The following is an 18,624-nucleotide window of genomic DNA, read 5'->3' on the forward strand; positions in this document are numbered from 1 at the left end:
CGCCAGATGAACCAGAGAGCTAGGCCACTGATGAGCTCCCAACACTCCTCTCTCTCACTGCACCACTCCTGTGGAGTAAGCTTTGTAGCAGGCTGGAGTGTAGGTCGCCCCCCCATGCATCACTATCATCCTGCTGGTGGAAGATAGCTCAAACTGAAGTGCCGGGCCCATGAGGGTGGACCAAGCTGTTGCCCCCCAAGTGTACTGTCGAGCCGTGGAGAGGGCAGGCATCAGCCGAAGAACTCGTAGCCACACCTGCTGGGCCGAGGGAGAGTCCGAAAGACAGTGACGCTGACTCTCCACCAACTGGTCACAGGCTGCACATGCGGCCGAGAGACCTCTATGCACAAGCTAGCTCCCTACTGCTGTGGCTCTGTGTGCAACCAGCCACTGGAACAAAGTGACACGCCTCGGCTGTCTGGAGTCCCACAGCCTCCGCCAAAAGGCTGCCAAGAACTCGACTGTGAGGCCCTCCTCCTGCCAATGACGTGCTACAGCGTGGCGGGCCTCTCTCTGTGCTGCAAGTATATGATGTCCAAGCCGAAGAGTGTACTGAAAAAAGGGGACTCCTGGGCGGTCTGCAGAAGAGAAGGGATCCCTCCATAGCCACTCACCAGGATCCCACTGTACTCGTGCCAGTGGACAACACTCCCAAGCCCATAGCCTCCAATGTCCTGTCTCAAGAGCTGCTGGGTTAGAGTCGATGACGCAAGTCCTCCCACAGATGCCCACAACTCGGATCCTCTGGAAACAGCACTCTGCTACCTGCGGGGCCTCTACTGCAACTCGCTGTAATCGTCCCCCACCCTGAAGCTCGAAGAACAGGGCTGGGACAGTCTCTGAGCAAGCCCTGACTGAAATGAGAACCTCCAGTCGTGTGAAGGCTCCCATCCACCGGGGTGCTACTAGCTCGAGAGGCGTGAGCCACTCAGCTGGAACTGACTCTGAGATGTCCTGACACATACTCTGCACCCCTCTCATGCCCTGTAGCTGGACAGCCTGCACCTTCTCTGACAAACTTGTGAACGCTAGCCAGTCACCTAGAGAGCGCGCTGGACCTGCTGCCATGGGACCCCAAGAAACATGAGGCCGACTCCCAACCAAGTGGCCTCTCTGAGTGCTAACCATGGGGTTCCAGACGAGGGCCTGCCGTAGGCGCTCCTCCGTGCACGTCGGCTGTCTCTGCTCCAGACCATGCCGTAAGAGCTCCCAAGATCGAAGCAAACTCACAGCGAATCGGTCCTCCAGTCTCCTGCTCAAACCAACTCGGCGCAACTCTGTAAAGATCCATCTGGTCGAAGGTTGCCAAGGGCCTCCTGACTGAGGCACCCTGGCACGAAGCCTCTGTAGCAAGAACTCCTTCCAGGGCTCCTCGCCTGGAAGAAGTCCTCTGACGACGAACTTCCCAAGAAGGGCTTTGCTCTGCTGTGTTGGATCAATGATCCCAAGTCCTCCCTGAGAACAAGGAAGTGTGATGACCGACCAAGCCACCTTGGCTCGGGCAATCTGAGTGTCGCGACCTGACCAAAGGAAGTTCCTGATCAGCCTCTCTACTTGGCTGATACAAGAACTCGAGAAGATCCAGCAAGAAGTGATGTATCACATAGTCGCCAACAACACCTGGTTGGCAACTACTACTCTACCAGCCAGCGAAAGTCGTGTTGAGCTTCAATGTAACAGCTTTCTCCTGATGGACATGAGAAGAGGGGCAATCTGCTGCTCGGGGGACAAGTCCAAACCAACCTGACAACCCAAGTACGGAACTGCAGTCCTTGGAGGAATCCACCTGAAACCCTCTCCTTGCATCCAATCTGGCACAGGAGCACTGCCAACCGAGAAAGCCACTGTCTTTCTCCAGTTGATCAGTGCGCCCGATGCACAGCAGAAGGTCTCCAAAGCCTGCTCACATCTGTGTAAATTGGCCTCCTAGCCCTCTAAGTACAAGGCTGAGTCGCCGGCAAACTCAGCGTCCAGAAGCTCATCTCCTTGTATAGGGAGTGCTAAGCCCCTCAGACCAACCTGTTGTGACACCAAAAATCTGCTCATCGCTTCCGCATAGAACAAAAAGAGAAAGGGGGCAAGAGGACAACCCTGTCGGACCGATCGTGTGAGCATGAAGCGCTCACCTCTACCTCCTGCCAAAAGCACCTGACTGTGAGCCTGTCTGTACAAAGCTGACACCCCTCTGATCCAAGCATCTGAGAAGCCCATCCTGCGTAGCGTGCCATCTAAAAAGTCCAAGTCAACTCTGTCGTATGCCTTCTCAAAATCGAGAAGAAGAATCACAAGGTCCTCCCCACGGAGTCGTGCCAGGGCAAAAGCCTCCCAGAAAGTGAAGATGTTGTCAAGGATACTGCGTTCCTTGACAAAACCTGTCTGAGTCCCATGTATAAGGCTCTCCAAAAGTGGCTGAATCCTCAAACTCAGAGCCTTGGCAAGATATTTGTAAGCTGAGTTGAGAATGGTGATGGGGCGCCACTGCCGAATCTCATCCAAGGAGCCACCCTCCTTTGGAATGAGGTAAATCAGGCCCTCACTCATGCTATCCGGCATCACTCCTGTGTGTAGAATGTATTGAAAGGCACTACAAAGATCTGGGCCAAGCAGGTCCCAGTACTCCAAGAAGAAGCTGGGAGTCAGCCCATCCTCACCTGGACAGCTACCACGAGGGAGGGCCCTAAGAGCCGTGTGCAGCTCCTCAAGCTGAAGAGGTATCTCTAGCCTCTGGCGCATCTCCTCAGTCACAAGACAAGGCATCTGTGCCCAAACCTGCTCCTTGCATGCATCCTGTCTCTCTGACTGGGGCTCAACCGACAGTAACTCACGGTAAAAGTCAGTAGCAACTGCACGCATATCCTCGGGCTCAGAAACAACTGACCCATCGGGTCTCCTCAACTGATTGACCTTGGCATGCGAGTGCCGAGGTCCCACTGTCTCAAAAAAAGCACCTATCACTCTGTCACCCACCTGAGTCCACTAAGATGCCTGTCGGTGAAAGGCAAACTCATGGCGCCTCTCCTTTGTGCAAGCAAGCTCTTGTCGAGCCTGCTGTAACTACTACTCCAACCATGGACTGTCTTGATGCTGCTCCTGCATCCTCTGTAGTGAAGCAATGCCTTGTCTGAGACGCTGCTCCTCCTCTCTCGCTGCAGCCCGTCGAGCGAGAGACTCCTGGAGAAAAAAGTGGCTAAGCTGAGCTAGGCCTGAGGCCACTCTGTCTGTAGGTGGAGCTTGGCTGTCCATGCCCTTTGTTCAGAGAGCCTTGACCCTCTCTCTGAGTGCTGAGTCCAACAAGACCCGCTCTGGGATGCAAAGCATCGTGCTCCCACTCCTTTGCCTGTCTGCCACTGTGAGGATCATCGGTGCATGGTCCGAGAAGGATGTCCCTGCCAGGATGCCCACTGATCCCCCCAAGTCACTGAAGTGGTCACTAGTGTAGAAGCGATCTATGCGCGATAGATTCACTCCTCCCACTCTGCGGTCCGATCTAGAGAAGGCAAGACTCTCTGGAGGCCTCACAAAGCCAGAATGCTGCCATGTATCCGAGACCCTCAAAGTCATACACAACCTCTCCCAAGCTGCTAACTCGACTCCATGCACAGTAGCATGGCTGCCTCCGATCCTGTCAGAAGGGTCCTCCAACATGTTGAAGTCCCCTCTTACACACCACTGGTCAACCTGTGGCAAAGACTCAACAATTCTGTGACCAAAACTCTGTACGAGCACTCGCCACATTGGGCGCATAGATGTTCAGGAAACCCACAAGGCCACCCTGAACCTGCATAGTAATCCACTGAGCCGTACCTGGCACAATAATCCCTCTGCCCACAATGGCCTGCTGCAATGAGTCCGCAATAGTCATACATACCCCACCCTGGATGCCTCCAGGTCCAAAAGCAGCTGACCAAAAGGTATCATAACGTCCATGCAAAATCTGGCCACATCGCCGAATGCGGCTCTGAGACAAATGGTGCTCCTGAAGCATAAGGAGATCAATCTCTCCTCCCACAAGGCAACGCTGAAGCTCCTGACGCAATCGGCCCCGCTGTCGCTGAAACTGGGGCCCACCTAGTCCCTGCACGTTCCACGAGACGATCCTCATGGGGAGCGAGAGAGAACAGATGTTGCCGCAGCAGCAAGACGGGCTATCTTCGAGGCTGGCTTGGATGGGGAGTAATCCGCATCCGAGCGTCCTCTAGATAGGCGAGACTGCAGTGAGTGCCTGGTCCAAGCCCAAGCAGAGCGAGCCGTGCGTAAAGCAACCTCCTCTGTCCAGGAGTCCTCATGAATGTATACATAGCAAGGCAAACACTGCGTATCAGCAAAAAAGTACACCACAATGTGTCTACATCTTGCTGAGTCTGGGGGTGTCACCGCAAACTTGGCCAGTGGCCACAAAGTCTGCAGCAAATCTGTAACGCCAAGTTCTCCCATGTGGTGAGAGAACTCGAGAACCTGTGTATGCAACCATCCCATCACTGAGTTGAGGGACCACTCTGTCTCAGTCCTACCTCAGAGGGGGAAGGAGAAACCAACTGCCGAGTCCAAGGCCTCTGTCCCCCTAGCGGCGAGGAACAAAGCGTGGACCTTGAAGTAGGCTGCCTCGTGGTCTGTTGCGGAATCGCCGAGAAAGCGAGTGAACCCGTAATTGAAGAAATCCCAGCGGCGTCGGAGGTCAATGCTCGTCAGACCACGAGGGATAGCTGCAAGGGAAGATGTCTGAATCTGTAGAGGGGGCCGCAAGAAGGGCTGACCCTCTCTCGCTAGGCGACTCGTGGCAAAGGCGCTGCCAAGAGATCTCCTAGCCGCCGGCGAGGGACCAGTCTCCTGAGTCGACTGTGGTACTGAAGCAGGAGGAGGGGGAGAAGGAGCTGGGGGGGGGGGGGGGGGGGGCGGAGGAAAGAGAAGCGGGTGGGGCGACAGAGACAGGGGGGCGAGGTGGGGAGTGGGCGAGAGCAGAGGGCGGGGGAGGGGATGAGGAGGAGGAGGGAAATCGGAAGGCGGAGCGGCTGGCGAGGGTGAAGCGGAGGTGGAGGCTGGCGTAGGGGGCTCCCCCTGCTCAAGAGGACCAAAGTGGTTCCCCGTGGGAACCCAATGCTGCTGAGTAGGCACCTGAGGGCCACTCTGAGTGCGAGGCTGTCGCTGTGGCCCCTGGCGTCAACGGCCACGGGCCTGCTGCCACCCCTCCTCCGCTGGAGCCCCAGGCTCGGAGGGTGGCTCTGAATCTGTGCGCTGTCGCTGGCTGTGGCTGCGGCCCAGCCTTGGCAGGCTGGGGCTGAGGCTGAGGTGCGGGTCGTGGTCTCCTCCGTGGAAAGGCCTTCGCTAGGTGGTCCATCTGTCTGCAAATGAAGCACTGGTTCGGGAGACCCGAGTACTCCACACTCTGTCTAAACCAACCCCCACTCACCCGAGGCAGAAGGATGACCTTCGGGAGCGTGTGGGTATCTCTGACCAAAACTCGAATTGAAGGGATGCCAGCTGCCTTGGCAGCTACTGATGCTACCGTACGAGGTGTCTCCAGGACAGTCCCGATGGTGGAGCCAATCCTGGAGAGAAGTGGAAGGTACTCCCTCCGTAAACCCGGAAAGCAGACTGAGATGAGGATGTCTGCCTCCTCTACTAGCACATCCGAAGTCGGGTCAAAACCATGTCGCCATTGTCTAAAGTGGGCGCGTGATGCTCGGATGGCCAGTGGACTCATAGCTATGACCTTGGAGGCCATCTCGGAAGTCTCGAACTCAATCTGGTAGTACCCCCGTCCGAGAATCTGGACATCCAAGATCTTGCCCACCTCTGCGAGAAGGCGGGCCTGGAGAAGGTCTCGCAGCTCTCCTCTGCTAGGACGGGTGCCGAGAACCTTGCAGATGACAGAAGTCGCCTGCAAGCGTTCTACCTCTGCGGCAAGGCTCGCTTGCTCTGTCGGCGAGAGAGCAAGTCGAATGGTGGGCTCAGCGGGGTCGGGCGAGGGGGCTTCAGGCGAGTCCCTCTGTGGTGGAGCTAGAGCCTCCATCTGTGTCTACTGCTGAGTCGAAGAAGCGGGCGGTGAAGAAAATCTGCAAACGATTACGCCAAGTGCAGAAGACCTTCAGGAGCGATGAGGACAGGGGGGGGGGGGGGGGATGGGGGGACGGCGAGGGCGATGTGGGCAGCCGGGTAATGTGCAGGTGCACAAGCGGCAGCGAGCGGGGGGGATGGGGTGGGGATGGCAACGCGAGAGGAGGGTAGCGGGAAGCCTTTGGGGCAGCGCGAAAACAGGGGGGGGCAGCGGGTGGGCTGTGGGGCAGCGCGCAGGGGCTGATGGGGGGGGGGGGGGGGGGGGGGGGGGGGGGAGATGTTAGCGATGGCGCAGCAAGGGGGGGGCGAGCAGCAGAAGCGAGCCCATGCTTGGTTCTATCATCTGGATCTGGCGGATACCTCCATCGCATATCCTCGTCATACAAACCCCATCTCTAAGATTTCTCCCCACACCGTCTACACAATATTTGTTGCCTACGGCGATCATCTTGGCATAAAGGCTTACCGTCTCCATTACCTTGAGCATCACAAATTTTTCCATGCCCGCATAGTGATCTTCGATGAATCCTTCATCATTACCGGCGTTACTCAACCCCCTTCTACCTCGGAGTCACTTGCCCCCTGTCACAAATTGCTGACGTGTCAAAGCCTTGAAGAATGGAGCCAACTTGCGGATGCCGGCCGAGGGGCCTAAACCCTAAGAAGAACAAGTAACAGAAGAAGAAGTCCTACCAACTTATGGGGACCCTGTCCGATGGGGCCCCAAGTGACATAAAGGAAATAAAGCTGTACGGATTTTCGCGTTTTGCTTTGGCTGATGACGTGGTAGCTGTACGGATTTCCGTGATTTATGATGGCAGCTTTTTGTCTTTGCTTTTGGACCAGAAGCTTTTGAGTTTTGAAGGCTTTTCATGTAAACTGCTTTTGGGGCCTAGGGCCTTTAAATATGAGGTTAGGGCTCATTCTCTGGCATGCTTCTTGGAGAAGGTGCAGATTCTGGAGTACCGGCTTGTACTGTGTTGATGCAATATAAAGAAATACGGAAAGGGGCGCCAAGGTTTGGGGCCAATACTCTCTGGGGTGGACATCCGCCACTCCGTGTTGCGTGTCGTCTCTCTCTCTCTCTCTCTCTCTCTCTCTCTCTCTCTCTCTCTCTCTCTCTCTCTCTCTCTCTCTCTCTCTCCAATTGTTAATGAAGTGCTAAAAGTGTGTTCTTTTCTATTGGCATTGGTGCCCGTCTTGTGACACCCCCTCTTCAACCCCTTCATTGCAATGCCCTGCTTTGCCACGTCAATTATTCCCCTCCCTCTTGAGCCTTCGCATGAACCTTCCCTTAACACACAACCTTCTCAAATTAGAAACCTCACCACCTCATCCCAGTCTCTCTAGGATTGAAGAAGTAGAACCTCTAACCTTGACTTCCTCTACCTCTCCAACCACTTGCACATCTTCCGACTCCTCACCACCGACGCCGAACCTTGATCAAGGCGGCTTCCAGTAGCCGTGTTCGCACGCGCTCACTGGCAGATATCTATGCTGCTACGAGCTTCTCCACAGTTCTTCAAGAAGAACGACCCCACTCGAGCTAGTAGAAGTTATTCTACCCATCTCCGTTATTGATATCATTCAGTGAAGGCGAGTTCTCGCATGCTGCAATTCAAGCGGAACCTCAAGCCCAATAAGAAGCTTACACATGGGATCTTGTTCCGCCCCCTGAACAACACAAATATCATCACCTGCAAGTGGCTCCTCAAGAAGAAATACCTCCTTGACGGCACTGTCGAGCGTTACATAGCCCGCCTCTCCGCTCGCGGCTATTGTCAGGTGTAGCGGAAGAGTGGATTTAGCTTGATCTAGTACTCCGCACAAACACAAGGTTATTTTACTTCACTTGAAAAGAGAAATTGAACTGAACACAATGAAGGAGAGAGACACAGAGAGAGAAAAGAGAGACGACACGAATGTCAAGTCTCAACCACCCTCCAGGGCTCCCTTGCTCTGTTGCTAGATTGAATACTTGCTTTTATTACTTGCACAATGCTATTACAATGATCCTAGATGCTAAGATGCTGATGTGTACTTGCTAGAGATGCTTGGTTCTGTGGAGATGCCGATAGGTACTTGCTAGAGATGCTGAGGGGTACTTGCTGTAGATACTTGGTACTACGAGGCTAAGGCTGAATGCTATAAACGCTGATAATGAAGGTCTGAAATCTGAACTTGGTTGCGATAAGGCAGAAAACTGATAACCTAAGGGACTGTTCACATGCATATATGCTGATATGCTAAACTAACTATACTATGCAAGAGAGGGTATGCAACTATGACTTGCTTGAACATGCACGTCCTGCTAGAGGCTCACATAGTGCCAGGCTAGATCCTAAGCTAACTAAGACTGACGCTAGACTGTAGCAGTAGCTTGTCCACGTGGCTCAAGTGCAATGCACATGTGACAACTATACTCAAAAGTATGGCATTGACTACCTCAACACATACTTGTTCTAGGCATGACCACTTTCAAGCTACCAGTTACTATCGCTGCAAAATGTAATCTGCCATTGCATCATCTTGATATCAAAACTGCATTTCTGCTTGGCATATTATCTGAGCTAGTCTATATGACACAACCATTTATCCATGGTCTAAAGCAATCTGCTAGAGAATAGTATACCCGCATGTACAACCACCTAGTTGCTTGTGAACGTTGGGAGCGCCTCATAGTTGACTTCACATCTACTTGCCCAAGGAGGATGGGCTCACTAGAGAGTTGAGAGGTTTCTGGATATATTCACACCTGGACATATGCTTAAGTCTGTATTTCGGCCTCAAATCTTTTATGCCAAATGGAGGAGGTATCACCTATCGTTTGTAGTAGAGGCTGATCACCCTTCTCCCTTCGTTTATAAAATTTTGGCCAAGATGATGAATGCTAGATTGTGACCCCTCTTATAGGATCTTATTCATGGCTTGGAGTCAAAACTTGTCCAAGACAGATGTATACGAAACAATAGCTTTTGTTTTCTTAGGGTAGTAGTGCGGGCAAGATCCACCCAAACCTCACTTGTACTAGTCCTTGATTTTGAGGTGTATGATACAGTTGATTGGGACTTCTTGGAGGGTACGCTACTCCAAATGAGGTTTCCGCAAGCTTTGATTAGAGGGGTTTTCGCATTTTACGGCTTAACAATGAGTGGAGTGACCATTGGCAGCTTCATTGGTCACGGATTTGTCCTTTCTAGATTTGTGAGAGGGCTGCCTACTAGTAAAATACTTGCTTTTATTTGTGTCATAATCTATGTCAGAGCTTAGCAGCCTAATGCAAGGAGCCAGATTTAGTGGATCAGGTATATTGGAGGCGACTCGCAGAGTTGTTGATGTTTATTGCTTGGCTAGTGGTGCCCGCATCAACGGGCACAAGTTGCATGGCATCTTAGTGGGCTCTGATGGTATGCCTAGTTGGGGGATTTCACTTGGTTACGCCCCAGACAGACACTAGGCATGATGTCTTTATTTACTAATATGCCTCTATCACCGTCACATGTATCTCCATTTGCGTGCTCCATCATACAAATCTCGATTTCCATGAGGAGCAGCTTGATCGGGTTGCCAGAGAGAGAGAGAGAGAGAGAGAGAGAGAGAGAGAGAGTTGACCTAGAACGGCCGGGCCTCTTCACAGGAATAAGTTTATTTTCTCCAGAATTACAAGCGTATAGGCTGAGAATTCAGCATGGAATCACCAACAAACAAGAGCAAACAAGTACCTAGTTTCTACTGGCTTGCACATGTGGTCTCATCCACCCACACATACAAATGTTGGAGTAACTCACCTGTTTGTGGGACTACTCCAAAGGCCTTCCAATGCACACAACCAGTTGTCTTCTCCAGCGCTTTGAATGTGTGGGAGTGGAATCCTTCGATGTTGAAAATTTCAGCAATAGCCTTCAAAAACTTGCTTTCTCACGAACAATTCAGCCAGCACTCCGTGTGTGTGTGTGTGTGTGTGTGTGTGTGTGTGTGTGTGTGTGTGTGTGTGTGTGTGTGTGTGTGTGTGTGTGTGTGTGTGTGTGTGTGTTGAGCTTCTACATCCTTCAATCCTTCACGGGAGCCTGAGAGAGCGCATAGGCATGCTCTCTTTCTTCTTCAAAGAGACTAGAATGAGAAGAGAGCCTCTTTAAATAGAGGTAGTCTCTCCATGGATAAAAATGAAAGGGTGTATGTGTGTCCAAAAAGAGAAAGAGATTACCACCATGCAGCTTTCCTCTTTCTCATCAAACTCATAATTATCAAGGGATAAAAAGTTACGCATCTCTCATAGAAGTCTCATGAGCAAAGTAGTGTGAGCTCAGTATCAGTATCTCGGGTGTGCTAAAGAACAAAACCGTGACTACATATCTGTCAATGTGTTGACAAGGGAGTGGAGTGCTCCCCTCTATGGAGCAGGCACTGCACTAGATCAATTGTTGAAATGACTTGAGTTAGCTTTTTCCCTACAAGGTCCAAAACCAAAGATCTTAAGGTAAAAATAAAAAAACCTAAGGGTATCTGCCAATTCACCCTCCACTGCATCCAAATTATTTGGCATCACCAAATCACTCTTGGCCCACCTCCAATCAATTCAGAAAGATCTACCTTCTTGTTCTTGCAGGTACTTATCCAAGTGTAACACCACGAAATATCTAAAGACCAGTTACTAGATGTGTTGTGATCCTTCTTCTAGAAACAAATTGAGAATCTTTTAAGAATATTCATCTGTTGCTTTCACAAACGGGAGCTTCTTTGCTAGAAGAACTTGACCCAGAAAAATTGTTGTATGTCCACGGTTATTCGTCCATTTGCTCTGCAATCATGCATCAACCTTCTTGGTACACCTCTTGGCTTGCACCTATGATGCTTTCACATCTATCTGTGTGAAGCGTCAAACTGATGGAAACCACTTCCATGTAACGCATGCAATTCTTGCTTGACCTGGCTTCTTGCATTCTTTGCTTTCCGATCTACAGAAATCATCTTTATCTTTGTTTAAAGGTGACTTCCTAGGCTATAGCATGCCTATCATCCATGTGCTTTGTGATCCTAAGAAGAAGGGATCCTTTATCCTCCTCTTCTTCATCTGCTTCTACAAATGTGTGATCCTCTGATCATAGCATCTCCTAGTGCAAGCTCTAATTATGAGCGACTTGCACACTTCTACAATCGTCTTGATACCGTGGACTATCTCAACCTCATCGCCATCGCTGTCTTCTTCTTTTGAAGCGTTAAACCTCAACTTCTTCCAACTGCTCTTGATGGTTGTTAATATCCTTGGCGTCCTCCGTAGCCGCTGAAAATTGTTGTCCAATCTGGATCGGAATACCCACAGAAGAGCAATCAGCTATGCTCTGATACCATGGTAACCAGCTGCTGAAGCTTCTCAAGTAAAGTTCACTTAGTCAGCAATTTGTGACAGATATGGATTGAAACATGGATAAAACAAAAGAGCTCTCCATTTACACCACATTCAACAATGTCACACGAAAGAAGGAAGAGGGAAAGGAAAATCATCATAATGGGAAGAGCTACATCAGGGTAACAAAGCATCCTCTTTCATGACCAAGAAGTATAAGGTAGAATTCTAGCTGAAAGTTGTCAGAGGGGAGCAGGAAAAAGTCGGACAAGAGTGAAATGTAGGAACATGAGACAAGGTACTTGTCAAAATAATAGAAGCTGTTTACATGTCATTGCTTTTAAATGTCTTCAAGCTAAAGGGCACTGTAGTCGAGAAGTGGTTATTGCTTACTTTCAGTTCCACTTCTGGCTTTACAATTTTGCTTCTGTTTTCTACTTGCAGATTCTAATGGACAACAGCAATTATGGTGTGCTAGAGAAGGTAGAGAATATGGCCAATGATTTGCCTGCAAAACAACTAGAAACATTGGAAAGTCTATTTAGTGCGCTTCATAAAACATTGTAAGTCTACCCTCTTCAAGCAAATGAGGCTGTCATGCTGTTCCATCAAAACATCTGTTGTGATAAACGCATTGTGTAATGCTTGGAATATACTGTATAGACAAGCTACAGTGTTGAATAGAAGGTTGAAATGTGGTTATGCTCCTCACTTAGGTGGTCTACAAAGGCAAGTCTTACATGGAAATGTAATTGCCTTCATTTGAAATAATAAATGTTATGTATCTATTTGAAATTAAGACAATTCATCAGCCCCTCCCCCCCCCCCCTCTCTCTCTCTCTCTCTTCCACAAATTTAGTGGCAATCACTTTCATTTTTTGTCAAATAACATGAATTTTATTAAGGCAGCTTCTACTGCTTGACTGAACTAAATTGGAATGCATTCTTTTGAATGTTTTTTGTTTTAGTGTGTGTCTTGATTGTGTTTTGTGCACGTGCTTTGGTCAATGTACACTTTGTAAGCTTATGGTCTGTGTGAAAAGCATCTGAAGGAAACGATGTAGCTTTCAGCATCTTTTGCAAGCTATGGCTTTTAATGGACAAGTTTTGCATGCTTGATGTCCTTGTTGAAGTGATTTCAACTTGAGCAACGTATAAGTTTCTTGTTTACAGGAGAGACTTTGAAAAAATAAAAGATGCGTTTAAGAGATTGTGGCATGAATCTTCTCAGCTTCTGAAGGCAGAGAAGCTTCAATCAACCTCCAGTCAAGCTCAGCAAAGATTTGGTCTCGGACCCAGCCTTAATGAGTGCATTGAAGGATTAGAGAATCTCTTTACCATGCATAAAGATGAGTAAGAAATCGAACCCTTGCATCAAGGACTAATCTGTTTGAAAATAACGTGCTTTTTTCCTTTCAGATATCAACTCAAAGTGGCTTCTGTAAATGCTCTTTCATATAATTCAAAGTAAGCCTCTGTCTTGTCTTTCCCTTTCTGACATCAAAGTAGGTTTCATACCATGTCTAATGTCTTCAAGCATATTGAACAGATTTCTGTGCTGGTTTAATTAGACTACACTAGTTTAGTCTTCTTGCAAGGTCGTGCTTGCAGAAATACATTGAGAGGGCACTGGCTACCGCATCTCCATAGCTGGGACCTCTGAGCACCACTAAGCCCTCTACCTGAGACCCAATGGGTATGAGCCTGGCTAATCTACACCCAAACCTGCATATTTATAGGCCCTTGCCTAAAAGTATCCCATGAACTGCTAGCTTCCTAAGGGTTGCCTTCCATAGGACCCTTGTCCTAACATACATTTTGCAGAGAAATGACTTTTGATGGGGTTTTTATGATGACTTGACAGTTTGAATGATATGGTAGCCTTGCAAAGCATTATTGCAGACCAACCCAGCATTCCTCCTCACGAAGGTATCTGACTATAAAGATACTCCGATGTTGACTATCTACCCATTCTGACAGTCATGAATCTTTCTTACAGTCCAATTCATCTTTGACTTCTTCTATGCTGGGTATAGTGGACATGGCACATGAAAAGTAGAAGGGCCAAGGTTCATGGCAGCACAAGGAGACAGTTAATGAAGGGATCTACGGAGGTTGTGGCATTTCTAACTTACTTTCTGTGTACCAATTTTCTTGCTTGCCACCTTGAGAAGCAATAAGCTAATGCAGCAAAATCAGTATCTCTTGAAAAACAAGGTGAAGGGGCTCATGTTGGCAGTTTAAAACAGAAAGTTGAGGAAGTCATGAAAGCCTTAAATATGGGGACTCATTTACAAGCTAAAAAAAGGCATCTAAAAATTTGTACGCCTCTCTCCCCTCTCCTCTATGGCATGTTTCAACATGCTAAAAAGGCATACAAAGTGATTACTGTTTCTTTGGATTTGAAGTCAAATTAAAACTTGTAAAATTAGTTCTGTTTAAGCTTTGTTTCCATTTTGCCAATTATCTCCAACAAATAGGCTGCTGAAACAAACTGGGTTTTTATAAAAAAAATATCTGACAAGAGATATACAGTAGTAATGTGGCTTTTAGAGGTAAAAATCTCCTTATCTGTGTTGCTTTGTATTTGATTGTACAAGGATCATCAATTTGTGCATAGTTTTGTGTGTGTGTGTGTGGCCGTAGCACAAAATCATCCGTTCTTGGCTTCTCTCTGTTGTTATCCACTTGTACTACTCTGGCTATGAACCATGGTCCATGAATATGAAATTACTTTGGTCACTAAGCCAACTTGGTTACCTACCCGCTTTCTGTCTCCACTGCCACCCGCTCTCTCCACTGCTGCTGCTCCTTAGTTCCCCTCCCCTCCACCCTCCCCCCCCCCCCCCCCCCCCGCTAGCGTTCGTTATTTCATTTATGGTCTTTTATCTTTACTAGATAGGACTTTGCCTCTCTTTGCGATGAACTAGTCAATCCAAGCAATGTTTCTGTTTGTGTTCAATTAGAGTGAGTCATCTTCTCATCACTTCTGTTATGATTTTTTTTAAAAAAAATGTTGTTTTTCCAGTTCTTATGTCATGACAGTACCTGTGCGTGTGTGCACGCGCATGGTTGGGAGCATGTATTAGTGCATGGCTTTACACTGTACGTAGGTCTCCACCGATGATGTTAGTGGGGATGTGGTATTTGATCAACTTTGGATGACTAGTTTGCCAAGTGCTTAGATTAGATGGGAAGAAGAGGAATTGGAGCAAATCAGACTCGAGGAAAAATACGTCTAGTGAGAGGTTCCAATTTTGTCCCAAAAGCCTCTATCTTGTCCCAAAGTGGTTGCCACTATTCAAAGCCCTGTTTATCTTCATCCTGAGTTGAAGGCATATGGAAATTGTAGGTGGAGTCATTTGTTAGATACAATGCTCCATAAGAACAGGCTTCCATAGTTGCATCCTCCTCACAAATCGTATGTTGGTAGGGAAGGCGGGTTTACCCTATCTAAGCACTATCTATTGTAACAACAAAATTGCAAAATTTCTACTAAGGATGCAGCAAAGGGGTGACTCAGTCGGGCAGCACTGACAACCCAAAATTCAACTTGAGTTAACTTTTTGAGATGCTAGGATTCCACCTTGAAATGAAGCAAGTAGCTATCAATATACAATTTAAGTATTAACAAGCACAACATCAATAAGAAAGAGACTTGTTAGATGAGATGACCTCTTACAATCTCCTCCTTTGTGAAGTTATCTTTTCTTTTGGTGCACACGGAAAGCCGTGGGTTTAATTGCCAATTTTATCATCCATAGACATGGGACCCGAGGATTCCAAGGTAATTTTTGCAAGGAAGGATCATTCATTTGTTTGACACAAGTTTTAATGTATTCCCTAAAAAACTTATGTGCACATTTTCACAATGTTTCTACACCCAAAATATTGTGTCTATGAATAGGTCCTTAAAGTATGCCAACACTTTTTTGTCAAATACCTAGCTTGAACACATTATAAATTGCAAGAAAAGGTAGAAAGCCTTGTAGAGATCTTGCTACACCAAGTGTCATGCTCAAGTTGTATGTGTAGTGTGAACCATAGTCTCACTTCGACAAAGTTTGCCTTGTAAAGGAGGTGACTTCCCTCTTAGAAATGGTGAGGGGTTGATTGTTTTCTTATGGTGATGACCACATTGCTGGAGATGCACACTATTAATAGTGCACCAAGCAAACTTTGCTAACACAACAATTTTACAAGGCCCACAAGTTGATATGCATGCACACATACAATATGCAAACCTTTTAAGGTAAGAGAGAAATGTAGGAAAGATTGCAGTTGATGTGAATCCCATTGGAGCACTCTCTCTCCTAATGTAGCAAATATGGCTTATGGGATGCTATCCAAAATAAAAAACACTTCGTGGTTGGAGTCAATTGTTGCTAAAATTGTTCGGCCACCTTGAGAGTTTGAACCGCCACTCAACAAGCTAACAAGTTGCACCATCATTTAGTTCTTATGGTTGGAGTTAATTGTTGCTAAAATTGTTCGGCCACCTTGAGAGTTTGAACCTCCACTCAACAAGCTAACAAGTTGCACCATCAATGGAAGAGTCACGGTCTAGCTTAAACAAAACACTTGGTAAGTAAGAAGCCTTAAAATAACCATATTCTTTCCTATTTGAAACAGTATGACCAAAGTACTCTTTTCTACCTTATGCCAAGCTTCTTAAAGATAACCCTTATCGGTTTTATGGATTTTAGGCTTCCTAACTTGTTCTACTTGAAGTTTTTTAATGTTAACAAATAAGTAGAGTATTACTGTAAATGAATATTAAATGGCATGGGGGTCGCTTAATTATACCAATATTATCTAAAAGAGATGTAGATTGATATTATAATTAATGTAAATATAATAGTCAATCTCCAAGATTTCTTGCTCTTTCTAGTTTACTTGACATACACGGTTAAGAACCTTTACGGTACGAGGTGGAGTTCACATTAGTCATACTTATAGTATCCACAAAAGAGATACATTGACATAATGATTATGTAAATTTTATAGTTCATATTCTAGATATTTTGCTCTTTTTATTTATTTTGACCATAGTAATGCTAAAGAACCTGTATGGTATGAAGGATGCATTGAGTTAATGGCCCCATAAGTTGAAGACTTCATTAATTCTCAAGGATTTCATCAAAGTGAAAGTCATATTTTCATCTATGCAAGGAAGGACGAACTTTTGGATTTTTATCCTCTATGCAGATGGTATGTCAATAATACAAAAAATACATATGATTTACATGAGAATTTGTCATGAAAGATTTAGGAGAAGCCAATTGTATTCTTGGCATGCATATTGCATGAGACATGAAAAAGAGAGTTTTTGAAATGTTTGGAAAAACAGTACATTTGCCAACAAGCACTTAAGCTTTTTAATATAGAGGGAGAAATTCCTAAGTACACATGTCCTCCATATAGGAAAAAAATACATCTGCCAACAAGCACTTAGCTTTTCAGTATAGAGAGGGAGAAATTCGTAAGTACACGTTCTATACATAGGAAACTTAGCAAATTCAATGCACACGAATGAGTCCAATATATTTTAGAATGCATCACAATTCTCAAATTTTCTTGGTTTTCCTTCAAAGGAAATAAATATGTAAGTGGTTTAATGTGGTTCAAATTTTGGAAGAATATCAAAGATAAAGAAGCCATAGACATCATGCCTAAATATATTTTACTAAAACATCAAGTACTAGGTATACCCATCCAACTCATAAAATTCATAAGCTATTGGTGAGTCATGGGTAATGAGCACTTAAGTATTTGATTAGTCCCAAGGATATTATCTTGTCGATCTATTCCACAATAACATCTCTCATTGATTGAATAAATTACAAATTATATGGGACTACTTTAAAGTCCCAAATTTTAAAAGAAATATCAATAGCCACATGTGTGTGTCAATAAAGAATAAATGAGTCAACCCAAACTCTACTTTGAGGTGATTTTCTATACCCTAAAAGCTTGGTGTTTGTTTAAATAAAAAAAATAAAAAGTATTTGACTAGACCATTCAACATATTGTGCACCTTCTTGTAATGTGGAAGAAAAACATTTCTGCATTCGACATGTTAATTATATTAAAACCATGGAAAATATATTCGCCAAAATTTTCTTTTGTATGACCAAACATAAAATTATCTTAGTTAGTGTATCATAATCTTGGTTTTGTGCTTTCAAAGTTTGTGGACCTTCATCTTCAACTATTTTGTGCGGTGATATGTTGGCATAGAACGGTGTGATACGTACAGGTGGCATGCACACTTCGATCCAAGTCCATGAACAAATGAGCACATCCCTCGCCATGTAATTATATTAATTGACATCACAGTGCTCATTTTAGATGTACATTTCAGTTTCACTTAAAAATATGAGACGTCATTTTAAACATGGAGTGTGAACTAGGCAGAGTACACAAAGTTAACCATTGATGTTCCTACAAAATATAAATGTCGACACCACCCAAAGTGAGGGAGTCCTTGTAGCCTCCATTTACACAAGATAAAGTTGTCTCACTAAATGCTCTACACAATATATTGACAACATTAGGGAACCTAAAATTTTCAACAGTGATACCTCCATGAATTCTCTACAATCATATGCTACCTATGTGTTTCTTTGATTAGAGTTCTACATAATTAATGAGCCATACACTCCCTCACTTGAAAATCTATGTGCTATCTAATGTGTCTGATTGTTAAAGGCAATATGAGTGATGGATTTTGAAGCATGATAAGTAATGCTTGAATCCATTGAGTTTTCTCAAATTATACTCTACCAAAAAATCTATGATATCACTCACTAGCTTGGTTGATAATTTGTACCATCTTCTAGGAGGGCAAAATCATATGTCATTGTGGCATCGTAAAGGTATATGGAAAAATCCATGGGTACACTAATTGGGGGGGGGGGGGGGTTGGGGTTAGATGCAAACATTTTAGGAAAATTAACAGAGATACATTAACAAAAGGGGTTTTTATATTTCATTAATAAATTATTAAAATAACGGATCATTTTATTCATTCAAATATGTGAAAAAAGAGAATTACTCCTTGAATGCACATTATATAGGGAGGTTCTAAAGAGTCGCCCCCGCGTGAACTTTTCATGTGGCAGAATAATTAGTGTTGCTATATGTATGTTATAATAATCGTCTCGATGAGTCGGTGGTCAAGTCTATAACACCTAAGGAATACTATTGGTGACTTTTTGGACAAA

General features: G+C 46.0%; 1 protein-coding gene across 11 annotated transcripts in view; it reads left to right on the top strand.

Moving 5' to 3' along the window:
- The window catches only part of LOC147437436 (Pentatricopeptide repeat (PPR) superfamily protein), a 60,015-nt gene extending 46,154 nt beyond the window's left edge, over positions 1 to 13,861 (top strand). For 2 of the 11 annotated variants that reach the window (XM_086486976.1, XM_086486975.1), the window contains exons 4-8: positions 11,843 to 11,961; positions 12,572 to 12,751; positions 12,818 to 12,865; positions 13,263 to 13,327; positions 13,398 to 13,861. In XM_086486976.1, coding sequence (XP_086343102.1) covers positions 11,843 to 11,961; positions 12,572 to 12,751; positions 12,818 to 12,865; positions 13,263 to 13,327; positions 13,398 to 13,450 — 465 coding nt within the window. In that variant the 3' untranslated portion in view covers positions 13,451 to 13,861. Of the gene's footprint in view, positions 1 to 11,842; positions 11,962 to 12,571; positions 12,752 to 12,817; positions 12,866 to 12,947 lie in introns of all 11 variants that reach the window. The other 9 variants (XR_015184864.1, XR_015184866.1, XR_015184862.1 and 6 more) reach the window with 9 other exon arrangements.
- Positions 13,862 to 18,624: the final 4,763 nt, after the last annotated feature.

Source organism: Adiantum capillus-veneris, chromosome 17 (genome assembly GCF_014529385.1).
Source record: "Adiantum capillus-veneris isolate H3 chromosome 17, ASM1452938v2, whole genome shotgun sequence".
NCBI lineage: Eukaryota > Viridiplantae > Streptophyta > Polypodiopsida > Polypodiales > Pteridaceae > Adiantum > Adiantum capillus-veneris.